Source organism: Danio rerio, chromosome 7 (assembly GCF_049306965.1).
Source record: "Danio rerio strain Tuebingen ecotype United States chromosome 7, GRCz12tu, whole genome shotgun sequence".
NCBI classification, from domain to species: domain Eukaryota; kingdom Metazoa; phylum Chordata; class Actinopteri; order Cypriniformes; family Danionidae; genus Danio; species Danio rerio.
The window spans coordinates 33,952,075-33,967,710 of NC_133182.1; the positions used below are offsets into that span (position 1 = coordinate 33,952,075).

At 35.0% G+C, this 15,636-nt stretch overlaps 1 protein-coding gene across 8 annotated transcripts in view; it reads right to left on the reverse strand.

Annotated features, from left to right (window-relative positions):
• Positions 1-15,636, reverse strand: part of pias1a (protein inhibitor of activated STAT, 1a) — a 65,626-nt gene that overhangs the window by 4,624 nt on the left and 45,366 nt on the right. For all 8 annotated transcript variants that reach the window (XR_012383355.1, XR_012383354.1, XR_012383351.1 and 5 more), the window contains exons 3-13: positions 15,393-15,477; positions 14,360-14,407; positions 14,160-14,250; positions 13,844-13,978; positions 12,101-12,206; positions 6,283-6,356; positions 5,531-5,691; positions 5,069-5,199; positions 2,880-3,069; positions 2,647-2,786; positions 78-118 (exon numbers count right to left, since the gene is read on the reverse strand). Coding sequence is in view for 2 of the 8 variants with exons in the window: in XM_687829.8 (XP_692921.4) it covers positions 78-118; positions 2,647-2,786; positions 2,880-3,069; positions 5,069-5,199; positions 5,531-5,691; positions 6,283-6,356; positions 12,101-12,206; positions 13,844-13,978; positions 14,160-14,250; positions 14,360-14,407; positions 15,393-15,477 (1,202 nt within the window). In the remaining 6 variants the exon portion in view is untranslated. The remainder of the gene's footprint in view (positions 1-77; positions 119-2,646; positions 2,787-2,879; positions 3,070-5,068; positions 5,200-5,530; positions 5,692-6,282; positions 6,357-12,100; positions 12,207-13,843; positions 13,979-14,159; positions 14,251-14,359; positions 14,408-15,392; positions 15,478-15,636) is intronic.

Here is a 15,636-nt window from a genome sequence, read left to right on the forward strand (position 1 = left end):
AAATAGACGACAGCTTAATGTGGTTTAACAGTCAATCAGAGCAGACTGATAAACACTTAAAAAGTGAATTGTGTTACCTGATGATTTTCCCCTTGTAAAAAAGGAAAGAAGTTGAGATCTGTAAAAGGTAACAGAGACAAATCAGCACAAATACATTACACTTAATGAAGGACATTTTCCACATTTACATCAGCATGAAATGGAGGTTGTGACATCCTGTGATGTATTTTTGTGTGAAATTGCTCTCTAAATGAAGAAATAATTCAAATGTTTTATCTTGTATAAAAAATATTCGGTCCCACTTTATATTAAGTGTCCTTAACTACTATGTACTTGCATAAAAAATAAATACAATGTACTTACTGTGTTCATAATGTATTTGAGAACACTTGTGGTGCTCTTGAGTTGGGATAGAGGTTGGGTTATGGACAGGTTTGGTGGTATGGGTAGGTTTAAGGGTAGGTTAAGGTGTAAGGGATGGTCAACAGTATATTTGCAAATGTAATTACAGAAGTTAATTACAGATGTAATTACATACAGGTATTTAATCAAGCATACATACACAATAAATACATGTATTTACACAATAAGTACATTGTAACAAACTATTAAATCCTGTGTAAGTACATATTAGTTAAGGCCACTTAATATAAAGTGGGACCAAATATTCTAACAAAAAAGTTGACACCACATACTCTATTTTTGTCTTTGTACTCCTAAAAGCACAGCATGTAATAGTTGCTGCTGGAGGGCACACACAAAAAGCAAACATAAGTGTGGAATCATGAAAATTGTGGTCTTCATTAGATTCTATGGGACTGTCATGATAATTGACTTGAAATCATGTTGATGGATGAGCTAAATCCTTTTTTAACTGAAGATAACTAACCTTGCAAAAGGGCAAGATCTACCCTTTAAAGAGCTGACAGAAAAAAATAAAGCTACATTTTAATTTGATTTTCTAGCTTGAGCTGGAACTAAGTAAAAATTTCAATTTGAATTGATGCCTATTGGGGTGTGGGACATCATATGAAGAGCTGTGTAATGACATTGCGGCAGTTAACACAGCAGTTGGATCAAGAAAAATAAAGCGAGATAGGCCTACATCGCTCGAGATGCATTTCTTGTACTTATTCTTCTGTGATATTTGGGATCTATGGGTAGAGTCATTAAGATCTACCGGTCAATTATGATAAATAGGTTGGTCACCACTTAGCTAAAGTATTCAAAACATCATAAGAGTAGTATGAAGCAGAGTAAGACCAAAAGCCGTCTAAGCCAAACAAAAGCAAGCTGATGAGAGACAAATGTGACGTGGCACAAAAGAAGTGGAGTTTTTATTATACCACAGTCGACTACTTCTGTTTTTTTCCGGTTGTGATCACATGGACAAGAAGCACATAAAACATACTAAAGCATCTTTAGTGTTTCCACGTTTTATATAAATAAAAAAATCAAGAGTGTATGATGTGGGAATTAAAATGACCCAACGTTTAGCTAATTTCTCTGGGTATAAACATTTGTTGAAACATTTGGCAATGCTTGGCAAAGTGCGGTAAGGAAAATAGGGAGATTTTGACAAAGATATAAAAATTCTAGGTAGAGAAACCATGTTAATTGAATTTATGCGACCAATCGTAGACGGGTAAAATCATCCAGTTCATAATATTATTTTTACGTTTTGAAACAAGTTTAATTTGAATATTAATTTTCAGTCTTTAGGGACTGTCAGACCAGGATTAGTAAAATGATCATTAACTACCTTAAATGTAATATCTTATAGGAAGTCAGGGTCATAAATGTCAGAAAGGGGAATGAAAATACTTTTGGACAGATTGATTATATATCCTGATATTCTTCCAAATGAAGTGGTTAGATTCAGTAGAGTTGGAACTGAGTGGTTATGGTATGACAGATACATTATAATGTCATCTGGATAAAGACTAATGAGAACTTCTCTGTTTCCCTGTAATATCTATGTGATGTCTTATACTTAGGGCAAAGGGCTCAATCTCAATAGCAAAAAGGGCAGAAGAGAAAGGGCACCAAGCAACATTTCTTATTTCCATTCAACTTTTTTGATTAATGTTTTATTTAATTTAGCTTTATTTAAATCAACCAAATAATTTTTTGCTTTCATGGTGTCATTTATATTATAACGGTATAAATAACTGAATTAACGAATAAACAAATGAATGAACAAATTAAGGAATAAGTAAACGTAATGCAGAATTCACAAAAATATTTTCAGATAATGAATATAGTTTTGGTAAATTTATATAATAACAATAAAAAATACAGTAAATAGACAAGATTATAAATTATACAGAAGACAATACAGCATAAATATGCAATGTTAATGAAACAAAACATAATAACACTGTTCTAGTGGGTTTTAGAAATTTTGATTCAAATATCTCGAATCCAAATCTGAAAAATTGCTTCTGCCCTGCATCGATGATTCTTCTCTGATGACATCAGTTTGACAGCTTGAACAAAACACCCTTAATTACTCCCCTCTAACTGTTAGTTTGCAATGAGTCAGAGATGGCAAGGAGGTGCACTTAAATTTGGTAGCAACTACCAGTTACCAAAGACTTAAAAGCAGCTGCTAATGATAGTGTGTGTGTGTGTGTGTGTTTGTACCTGACAGTTCAGTGGGTGTGGAGTAGTAGTGGCGGTAGTCCTGAATGAGGGGAGGAGGTGGGGGAATGTAACTGGTGTCCACCTGAGGCATGCTGGGAGTTCGACTCACTGGAGATGCTTGTCTGTGGAGATTCAGCACCCTGTGAACAGATGCAAACAAACAAACTTGAGTAGAGCATTCAGCCAAAATGACCCTTAGAATGCTATTTGTGTGGATGAAAATGATCATTTACCCATTATCCATCTGAGGAGAGAGGCTGGACAGTGACGGACAGCTCTTCTTCGGGAGGGGTTCTTCATCCTCCTCCTCTTCAGATGAGCTGTCCAGAGTCAAATCAATCACCTCCACCTTTTTTCTGTTTCCTCCTCCACTGCTGCCATTTGTTTGAGAATTCTGCTCCAACACGCTTGTACGACACCCACCTGATTACACACAAACAAACACGCACACACAGACATAAACACACACAGCGGGTTGTAAATAAAATTGTTTCAGGATGCATGCTCACTTTATATAAGAATGTGTGATGAAATGTGTGATGACATTTCTCAGGGGGAGCTTTAAAGGGATAGTTCACCCATAAATGAAAATGTATCTCACTGTTTACTCACACTCAAATGGTTTGAAACTTTTATGAATTTCTTCTTTTGAACACAAAATAAAAGATATTGTGAAGAATATTGGAAATAAACAGCCATAGTAAAAACAAAAAATAATATCCAATGACTGCTTTTTCTTTCATTAGTCAGTATATCTTCCTTTGTGATCAACAGAAGAAAGAAACTCAAATAGGTTAGGAACTGGTGGAGTATATGGGTGCTTTTACACTTGGTTTAATAGCCTGGACCAAACCCAAGTTCGATTGTCTCCCCTTGCCACCTTCTCGACTTAGTCCCTTCATTAATCAGGGGTTGTCACAGCAGAATGAACGGCCAACTAATCCAGCATATGTTTTACGCAGCGGATGCCCTTGCAGTTGCAACCCATCTCTGGGAAACATCCATACACACCCACTCACACACTACAGACTATTTAGCCTACTCGAACCAGCGACCTTCTTACTGTGAGGCGACAGCACTACCTACTGCTCCACTGCGTCGCTGTCTGGTTTGTGTTCACACTGTCTTTTTTCCTTCTGACCTGCAGTACGCTTGCGTCATCGGACTGTTGTTGTGTATACACCTGTTGTTAGGAGACGGCCACGAAAGCAAAGCTCCAAAATGAAGACGTACACATTGTGGTCATTCTGCTTTTACTGAATCTTTAGGTTTTGTTGCAAACCAAAATACAGAGAGACACTTGCGTTTGTCTGCCGCAAAAAAAAAAAAAAAAAAACATTAAAAACGTTCAGAACAACACGTGATGGAAGGAAAAAAAATTGGAAGGAGTGAGAAATAAACATGACCCTATTAACATTTTGTTCAAGTTCACTGGACAACAACAACCAGCTACTTCTAAGTAAGTAATTAAGTTAAAAACAATTTTGCAATAAAAACTGCTGACCATTTTGTTTAACTTTACGCGTTAAAATACAAAGCCATGCAAAACGGTCCTTAGTTTTTAATAAAGAGTTTTAAAGGGCAATTCTTAATTGTCAAAAATGAACTCAGAAATTAGCATTTAGGCCCAATCTCAATTCTACCCCTTAGCCGTTCATGTGAAGGTGTATGGATGTCCCAATTCTCTTTAGCTTGAAGACGTATGGCTAATGGAAAGGACTAGATATCCCTTGAAACTGAGATTTTTCAGGACAACACTCGAAACCAAGGGGTAAGAAAATTTCCCAGAATACACCAGCCACAACGGCAGATATTTCACGCAGAAGGAGATCCACAAATGAGAATTTTGTCGATATTACAATTTTTTACAACAAATAAGCACATATTTTAATACATCCATAACTACACCGTGTTTATGGATCATGCTTAAAAAAAAAACTAAAAAAAAAGATAAAATGCAAAATTTCCCTTTCTATAATCCATAATAATAACTCTGTATAGTAGTCCCACAACATACTTTCACATCTGACACTCGAATCCCCTGTCAGAAAAGTTTAGTGGTTGGGAATGAGGCTTTTACAATGTCTGCTATATTGTTAATGTTGTTTTTGTGTGTTTACATAGACGCATATGGCCACAGTGTAAATGCACAGTTCAGTCATGATCTTATTGCAACAATATATCGTTATGATAAAAGTGATTTCCTGAAGATAAATTCCAAAAAATAATGCAACTGGAATCTCTACAGCAGTCGACATCGTCAATCTCATATGAAGAAGCTTGCGATGAAATATGATGACAAGTGCAGGTGTTGTAGTGGAGTCCCATTTCTTAATTTGAAGCCCTTCCCCTTCACACTCTGTTTCAAGGGCTCAGGGGGAAGGGCTAGGTGTAAAAGAGATTGGACCTGAATGGATCTTACCGTCGATGCCATTGTATGAAGCAGACACCTCCTGCACTTCCTTTTTCGACCTCATGGGGGCCCAGCTGCCATCTTCCTTGAACTGAATCTCATCACAATCTAAACAGCTGTTCAGAATCTCCATAAACAACCTAAGGACGGTCAGAGAAATGGGTTGGAAAAAGAAAGATCAGAGGAAAAAAAGACAATGAAGAGATCTGAGAAAAAATAAAAGCTTAAAAAAGTAATCAAACACTCTTTTATTACACCAGGAGATAAATATTGGGTTTTTAAATATATTATCATTCAAATGTTTAGAAAATAGATATTGATCATATTCGTATATTGATCATATTATATATTGATTGAATAAGGCCATTTTACAGCATGTTCATGCCCAAAAATAGCATAAACCTTCTTTGCTTTGTCCTTGTTAAGTACAGAATTTCATGTGCGGTTCAGTTGTGTTTTTATTCTGCATACCCGTCGATGATGAGATGTTCATAGGGTGCCTTTTTGTCACAGACAGGACACACCCATGTGGGCTTCTTTTCATTCATCTGGATGTAGAGGGTGGCATCAAAACACTGCAGGTGTGAACACGTCAACGCTCGGCATGGAATCATTAGCCGCATCTTTCCAAGCTGCAAAAACACAGGCAAGAGAACAGACAATCAAGCAGGAATTAACACATGGCGGAAAAAATCCAGGTAAAAAAAAAAAAAAACAAACACAGAGAGAGAGAGAGAGAGAGAGAGAGAGAGAGAGAGAGAGAGAGAGAGAGAGAGAGAGAGAGAGAGAGAGAGGGAGAGAGAGAGAGGGAGAGAGAAAGATGTAGGTTTGGAGGCACACCAAGAAATGAAAAGAACAAATGAGAAACATGACCAAAACCTATATAATCATAGCGATTAAACAGCCGACATTGAACAGACTAACAGTTTCAGACAGATTAATGAGTCCATTTATATATGGAACATTCTGAATGCGATTCATATTGAGTTTGAAATTAAAAACATCAGTCCTTGCCTTTTGTGATCTTTAACTACACTGAAACATTAGAATCCTAAACAATAACATAAGTTTTGGTTTTCAAAAGGTCTTCTGTAGCCATTTGAAACAAAGCTATTGTGTGAATAAAACCCTTGATGATCATTTTATTTAGAATCAGTTAGTCACTTGCCTTATATTTTTATACAAAAATAAACATGGCTTGTTTGATAAATAAAGATGCTTACCGGACATAATAATGAAACTCTTAAGCTTGTGGTTGCTATTTCGCTGTCAGGATCTGCTGTTAGTTTTTCCTTTACTGCAGGACATGAGAAAAAACACACACATTAGATACACAAAACACGCATAGATTTTCTTTTTCAACTGCATTGCTATTAATATATGTCTGTGATTAACGAAACAACTAGAGGAATTAAATAGCAGTATGGCTACAGGGTTCAACGCTAAGGATTTTTTCTACTGGTCCAATTGGGCAAGTGGTTTAGATTTTTACCTGCCCTGCCAAAATTTTCACTGGCTCCACCAAAAAAAGGGAAGTTAATAGCTATTTTTTAACCACATATTTTAAACAATGTGTCAAAAATAAAGTCTGTAAATCTAGAATTTCAATACTTAAAAAACAATTGTAAATATAAGTGTTATGCAAACAAAAAGAGCAGTATGGAAAATGTGGAGGCATTTTATTGCAGTTTGAAACTATTTAAAAAAAGGTGGCTGACTAGTCAAATTGACGGCAAACTATGCATAACATCACTTCATTATTATTTTGTCTGGTTGTTTCCATGTAAATTTCTACTTCTAACACGTTAGAGACAGACATTTTCGTTTAGCCTTTTAATTTGATGTTGCCGCCATGTTGCTGTTTCTACGCTGTACTGGTTGTTACCAGGTTACAAAAAAAAAAAAAATAGCATGGTCAAATCAATCAGATAAGATGAATCAGAAAGCAAAATGTTGTTAGCGACATTACAGAGAAGGTAGCATTTAAAGATTTAAAAGCACAAACTTAAAATGCATGCAATTGACAAATAGTCACAGACAAATTAAATGTTAGTGACAAGGCAGCACTGTCCCAATCGGGCCAGTAATGATCCGGTCTACTGTCCCAAGTGTCTCTCACGCTGGCCCTGGGCCACCGGGCAGTCCTTATTGTTGAGCCCTGGGCTATATTGAACCTAATTAAGGACCAAATACTTTATAGCATACCTAAACTGACATTTAGAAAGTTGTGATTGGCGTAGTCTTCATTTCATTTGGAGTTATATTATTACTTTTTTCCAGCAAGAATACATTGAATTGCTCAAAACTGTCAGTAAAGACATTCATAATTATTCTTTGGAACTTTCTATACATTGAAAAAAAAAGAAGTTTCCACAAAATATTATCCCTTGTGTATTGTTCAAATGGACCACCCTTTAATTATGGTGGTGGCTGTTTTTGCCCCATTGACTTCCATTATAACCACTTTTTTTATTGCAAAGCCTTGACACCATATAATCATGCATTTTTTGGTGGTTTTCTCTCTTGGAAAAAGGTCAAATTAAATTTTTTTTACTGTTGATCATCAGTTAGTACCATTACCCTGAGATACGCCTGTGCAAAAAATGTTTTTGACATTTATATAGTTTTCTATGTAGTACAACAGAAAATTAGTGTGTGTGTGTGTGTGTGTGTGTGTGTGTGTGTGTGTGTGTGTGTGTGTGCGCACATTAATACACTTGCAATGTTTTAAAAGCTGAGGTGCTTATTTTGATTTTCTCAGATATACCAAAGTAAGTGTGCAAAGGTCTTTCTCACACACAAACACACACTTCACTCCATATAAACACCAGAAACTAAGTTTTTTTTGCACAGCAACTAATGATCATAAGTAAAAATGACACATTTTCCCTCTTCCCAACAGGGAAAACCAGCAACAATCAAAAATGTATGATTATATGGTGTCATGGCATTGCAATCAAAAATGTTTTTATAATGAAAGTCAATGGGGCAAAAACAGGCACCAACATAAAGGAAGGTTAATACATTTGCTCAGTGTATTGTTGAGTTTTTGAAAAATTTCTAAGCATTTTTCCAAAATATGTGTCAAAGTAAGAATTGTCACCAAAAATCCTTCCATTTGGTAAAAGGCAGAGAAAGTTGTGGCCAAATTTAGACTCAAAATCACCCCAAAGTGAATGGAAACATTCTCTCAACACAGAGAGGTTAAGCAGCACAATTGTTTTCAAGATTGATAATAATAATAAATGTTTGGTGAGAAGTAAACCAGCATACTATATACATGAAACACTGAAGAATTTACTATCACAGGAACAAATTATGATACTGTCTTTAAATTTAATATTTTGAATTATTGTTTTGACCATTTTGAGCTTTTTACGATAGGACAGTACATACAGTACTGACAGAAAGTGAAGACTGAAAGAGGAAGAAATAAATAAAATTGGCAAAGTGTAAGTCAGCAGCATAGTTGCACTATATATAAGTGCACTGCCCAATAGGCTATAATGTTACGTTATTTTGTATTTCTTTTTATTTTTGATAAAATCAAAAGATTAATCTTACCAAACCCAAACATTCAAACAACAGTGTCTGGTAAATTTATTACATTAGTTAGCAACGGACAATTTATTACATTCACAAGCATCATCTTTAAAAAGGCACAACCATTACACTTTAGAAGCATTCAAACCCCTTATTTATGATTGTCAAATCATGTGAATAAATGTTTGTACTTCAGAATTTGTTAGAGCTGCCTGAGGCTGGTGTGCTGTAGCTTGTTTACAACAAGGGCATCAGGGTGTTCTTTCAGCATTAACAAGCCTCTTCAGACAGTTTATGGGTTGCTGCATAAAATCTGAAAGTATCACGCAAAGTTTGAAGGGCAGACAAGAACAAAGAGCAAGCTGTGTAAAGCAGACAGACCTGTGATGTTCATTTCTGTCACTAATTAGATCAATCCCAGACCACTTACTTCTATCACATTATACTCTACTGACTAAAACATTCCGCCACTAATATAAGTCTTGATAGGTTTAAGAAAATTATTATTGATTGCAGATTTCAATGAACATTTTTTAGGGTTTTCAGCTGGATAAAAAAAAAAGATGCTAGCAACTTATTAAGCCACAATCTATTTAATTTTTTTCTTTGAAGAAGACACAAGGCTAATTCCGTCTGAATAAAATTAGCACTAAACCACTTTGGGAAAGAAAAAAAGTCATCTTTAGATTAGATTAGACTAAATAAAAACTTAACAAAGCTGTTGGCAATGTGTTGGCACAAGGACACAGGGGCTTTAAAATTAATATCTGAGCAATCGCTGAGAGAAAATTAGAGTTTAATTCTAAATATAAAAACCTTTGCAAGTAAAGTGAAACAGAACTACAATACTGTTTAATATTTGAGGTCAGTAATATTTTTGTTATGCTCATAAAAGCTACGTTTATTTGATTATAAGCTAAAACAGTAATATTTTGAATAGTAATTACAATTTAAATTGACAATTATTTTATAATAAATTTTTAAATGTGGCAACTTTTAGACAATATTATAGATGATACTAATACACTGTTTTGTGCATTATATCATAGTTAGACTTTTTTTTTCAATATTTCATTTTGGAAACAGAAATGCATTTTTTAAAGATGCTATGATGAATAAAAATTGAAAACAACAGCAAAAGCAAAGGAATTTGCTATTTTAAAATCCCAATTGAAATCCCAAATAGACGCAAATTTTCTCAAAGTTTAAGGAATACAAAGAGTGTGTGCGACAAACAACAATATTAGTCCAAAAACATAAAAAATGAGATAACTATGTGGCATTAATTGTATGTGTGAACTTTGTATACAAAAAAGTTTGGGGATATTTTTGCGCGACTAAGAGTCTGCATTTAAATCATTAAAAATAGCATTACATTGCCAAACTTCTTTGTCCCCTAAGAAGAATGGAGATGCCGCTTGCTGTCATGTATGCTTCGGACATTAAGTGGCAAATCCTCTGAAAAAAAATAAATAAATAAAAATGAGAGCGAGCCAACATCGAAAAATTGACGGCTTTTAGAGATGCTGGGAAACAATACTTGAATCGAAAAGGAGAACAAAAACCAGGGAAAAATCCACCTAATGAGGTGAGTGGAAGAACTGTATATGTGATGTGATCTCAAAATTAGTTCACTTATCAAAATAAACCACATACCATATATAATAATAAAGCTCTATTAATGCATATTTCCCACCAGTATTTGTAAACTACAGCAAGCAGAGTTTATTTGTTTAAATATATATTTATATCATAGGATGGCGGAGCACGAGAACAGTTTGAAGTAGTATTCACACAGTTGAGTGGTGGCACCTTTTCTAAATAATTGACAATATTTAGCTATGATGTGTGTCTGCATTGTATTTATTTATTGCTGTATTTATTTATTTATTGTTTATTGTTAATAATCAATTGTTATTGCCTGTACTGTAAGAAGGTCTATGTATTGTAAATTGTTTGTCTGGTATTTTCAGTTTTTTAATAATAATAATAATAATAATAATAATAATAATAATAATAATAATAATAAACTTGAAGTTTCTGTTACTGTATTAAAACAAAGATAAAAAAAATCTGATCTTTAGTGGTTTAAATTAATAGGATGAATTGGAGTTATACTGTTATTCCACACCAAGTGTGCCGCAAGCCTGCGTTTGAGTGAAGGTCTCTGCCGTTAGATCACCCCCTGGGGGCTGGCTGCAGTACAAGTCATAAAGCCTGCCTCCTCCGTGTTAATGAAGGAGACTTGAGCCCAAATAAAAAAATTAATTACACTTGCAATAAACTGTCCCGAAAGATGGTTCTGGTCGATTAATGCATTGGTTATTGTGCTGAAATAGGTGCAGATCTTCATTTTTGTAAACAGTTTGTTTTTAGCAGTAATTTAATGCTGGGCGTTTCATCGTGATTGACAGTTGTGATTGACAGTTTCTCAAAGCAGTGCGTCTGAGCTTCGGCAGAAGACTGAAGTGTTATTATTCGATTTCTGTGTTATTTTACCATGACAAAATGAGTTCAGCAGTAAACTACAATTTCTGACATACATGATCCTGGTGGAACACTGTTTATTCGCTAAGGTCAGGGCTTTTTTTGGGCTTTATTAATTTGCTGATACACGTACGCCTAGCCACCCAGATAGCAAAATACAGTAGGGCCAGTCGGATTCCAGCCGGAGACTTACCCCTCAGAGCTCAGACTGACTACCTCTGCTGGACCTACTCCGGATGCCTAGACTCTCTGCCCGATTCCAGCCCGAGTCAATCGAGCCAGATGCGCCGGCCGAGCGAGCCAGCGCTGCCGCATGCGAGCCGCATGCGAGCCGGAATCAGCCTGCGACGCCGCGAGTAGGTTATGCGCTGCGCCTAGAGCTGGCGCGATTGAATATATAAAACCCTCATATTTGTTAACGTTATTACATCCATTTGTGTTGATATGACAGCAAACGCATGCTGAGAAGTTCGGGGGGCGTGGTTGCTTTTACATAAAGCGTTTGGTTGGAAGCTTGACTCCGCTCATTTTCGCGGCTCCTCCTCTGGCTCCATCAGACAGTCCTTCTGCGCATGTCAAGGCTCCAATTTCAGCAGTCTTTTGCGACAGTTTGTGCCCGTCAAGCAGGCGTTTTGCCCTCAAAGCGTTCAATGGGAAAAGGGGCTGTCGCGTCGTCCATATTTTTTACAGTCATTGTTCCACACTAACTAGACATATACCGTTCTTACAGATTACATTTTAGTTATGTAACAATAACTTTAGATTTTTAATACAAACAAAGAAAAATCTTATCTCCTTTTGTTTTCTATCTTTAAGTAAAAAAAAAAGTGTGTGTGTATATATATATATATATATATATATATATATATATATATATATATATATATATATATATATAATGTTTACAACCCAGATGGAAAAAAAACATTTTTACTTAAAATGTGAAAATATGGACTCATATAGTTCTTATAAAGGCCTCAATAAAAAAAGATGGAGAATGAGTCTGCTTACTGAGCGCTCTGGAGTGATCTGGGTTTCTGATGCCTTTACCCCGTAACCTCTGCAACAGCATTGTAGATGACAGCTGTTTGACCAGGTAGACCGCCAGAGAGTAACTCTGAAAAAAGCAGATATTTCACTACATACACTCACAGCTTGCACTAAAATAGTATCCAATGTTCATGTATTTTAATAAAAGAATGTGAAAAGTAAAATAATCTGTTAACTATTACAATGAGATACTAGAACTAATATATAACACATAGCAGGAAAACCTACTGCAGAGATGAAGCTTCTTTTAGGCATCATTTATTTATATTTTCAGGTCAGATCTTACATCATCCTTTTATCAGTGCCATATGAGCAGCTTCTATAATAAAGAGCCCTTCAGATTCAGTGAGAAGGTACAGCTCATATAATTTTCAAGACTCCTGTGCAAGAGTGAAAAATTTAAGGAATCTACCACAGAGAGAACTGGGATTGCTTATTGCTTGCTGAGGCAAGTTATACGATAAAAAATGACATCATTCATAAAGCAGAATATCAAATGTAGGAGCAGTGATGTTTAATGTGCATCTGTAGCACAAATGAATGAACTCTTATGTGTCTACAGTTATGCTTGGGGCAGTTTCTTTTCTCAAAATATAAATTACTTTTCTTAATATGTATTGGAAATTCTTTAAAAATGTATTTCTTAAACCTCAAAGGTAAATGAGCATTCATAAAAATGACAGTATTTCATTTAATAAGATGAATAGAAAAAATGGCCACACTTTACAATAAGATTTCAGGTGCCCAGGTGCGGTTCAGTTGGCCGGCCCTAGCCCGGTTGAAAGAGGTGTGCCAGAGCACAGTTCAGTTGGGCTTTAGCGCAGTACAATTGTTGTGTGAGTGCAAAGCGCATCTGAGTGCAAAGCTAAAGACGTGACATCTCTTTTAAAGGACTGTTTAATATGGATTTATTAATCATTCCTACTTTTCAATGAAAGCAAACAGTCATAGTTTATTAAAGACGCAAACCCCCAGCTGCATAACAGCTGCACCTTTAGCAAACCTCCTAATACCTGCAGCGCAATGACTTTCCTGAACATTTCTGAGCATCAAAAGTGGTGGATCTGTTTGGCAAATTATTTGACTGTGTGTCACTGCATATCAAACGACTTAAAATAATCCAAAACAACATAACTAAAGCAATGTCCAGTGTCTGGAGCGAAATCGCTTTTCTTCTGTTAAACTAAACAGTCACATCATCGATGATGTAAGCATGCGTGGGCTTGGAAGGCAAAAAATGCAATGTGAGTGCAGGCCAAGGGGAAGATGAGAGGGGGGAAAAATCACGCCTGGGCACGGTTTAAGACAACAGTTCCTAGTGTGAGTACACCCTAACATTAACTAATACAACCTTATTGTAAAGTGTTACTGAAAAAAATGTGTTTAATGCATGGCACAACACACAGAATAGAGAACCTATTTCAGCTATTAAAACACAATAAATGTTTCCGCTAGAATTTTTTGTCATTTTCATATGAACATCTTAAAGCCAAAGTTATCAGTAACCATTATGTGATCGCAAATGGCTGCAAAGTGAGGGCTAAAATAATTTATACTTCAAAAAGAGCTCCTGTAACTTCTGCTTAATTTGCCCTATTACAATATTTACTTCCCACCTTTAGCCTGAGAAGTTGTTGAAGTGAAGAACAAAAGGCAAACTTAATAAATACTAAAGTCTTTGAGGTAAAGGAATTAATAACCTACCCGTCCAATTTCTGAGGTCCATGACACTACAATTGTGTTGGGGACAGTTGTGGATAGTCTGATCAGTGAGGTAATGTTGATGGGTCTGCTGGGCCTTTTTGGTTCCACGCCATTTTTGGTAGGAGGCAGATAACCCTGTCGAAAAACAACAGAAACAGGAATTTATGTATAACCACATATTTAGTCGGAAAAATAGACACTTCCAACTAACAGCACTATGTAAAATTCTGAGGTTTGGAGGATTTGATGATTCATTAAATTAAACAATGTGCCTCTGTGACTGATAGATGGACAAAAGCACGACAGTTTGACTTACTGGGAGATTACATGGTTTCCCATTGACTTTTACACAAAGGTTAGGGGGAAAGTGGTCCTCCTGAGGGCAGCTTGTCTCTGATAGACAAAATCTGGAGAAAGGCATATTGGTAATATAATCAGAAAAAAAGAGTCTAGACATTTACTCTAATGCTTCATATAATACTAATGTACATTTTTTACTGATATCGAACAACTTACCGTAACTGTACTTGCACTGTAAAGTCACATTTGGTCCCCGATATGTCCCTGCAAAAAGAAAGTTAAAAATCATCATTTGATATGTTAATGAAATAAAAGATTATTCATGATTAAACACATACAAAATATAAGCTTTTTTTTACATAATGTATATTTGTGTGCTGTAAATTAATTAGGCATATATAATTAATTACACACTTAAAAAAAAAAAAATATTGTTGTTTAGAATATTCATATATATATATATATTCATATATATATATATATATATATATATATATATATATATATATATATATATATATATATATATATATATATATATATATATATACAGTTAAAGTCAGAATTATTAGCCCCCCTTTGATTTTTTTTCTTTTTTAAATATTTCCTATATGATGTTTAACAGAGCAAGGAAATTTTCACAGTAATTCTTATAATATTTTTTCTTCTAGGGAAAATCTTATTTGTTTTATTTTGGCTAGAATGAATGCACTTACATTTAAAAACCCTTCAAGGTCAGAATCATAAGCTCCGTTAAGCTAATTTATTTTCAACAGTGTACTGAACAAACCATCATTATACAATAACTTGCCTTATTATCCTAAGCTGCCTAGTTAAAGCTATAAAGCCTATAAATTGCCTTGAAAAACATCTAGTAAAATATTGTTTACTGTCATCATGGCAAGATAAAATGAATCAGTTATTAGTAATGAGTTATAAAAACTATTATGTTTAGAAATGTGTTGAAAAAAATCTTCTCCTCGTTAAACAGAAATTGGGGAAAAACATAAACAGGGTGGCTAAAAATTCAGAGGGGTTAATAAATGTAACTTCAACTGTATATCAAGTAATAAATATATAATAAATATACACAGTACAGAGGCATATGTTATGTAAATACAAACTTATTTTTGGGTGTGATTATTCACAATAGCAGTACTATTGCGCCAAAGTCCAACACCCCATCACTTGTTAATTTGGGATTTTGCTTTATTACATTTAGTTACATATTATGAACAAACCAACTTACATTGAGCTGCTGACTTGTTGGACCTGCTGTGGCGTCAAAGCAAATGCAAAACACGTTTCCTGAAACCTCTGGCTATTATCTGAAGCTGTAGAGACAGAAAGAAAAAGTAAACTTAAACAATTTTACATAAAATTCGAGTTTTTCAATTCTACATTAAAAGACTGCTGTGACAGACACCTAACAAGATTGTAAAAAACAGATAGCACAGTGAAAATTTCATACATATTTTGTGGGCTCTAAAAAA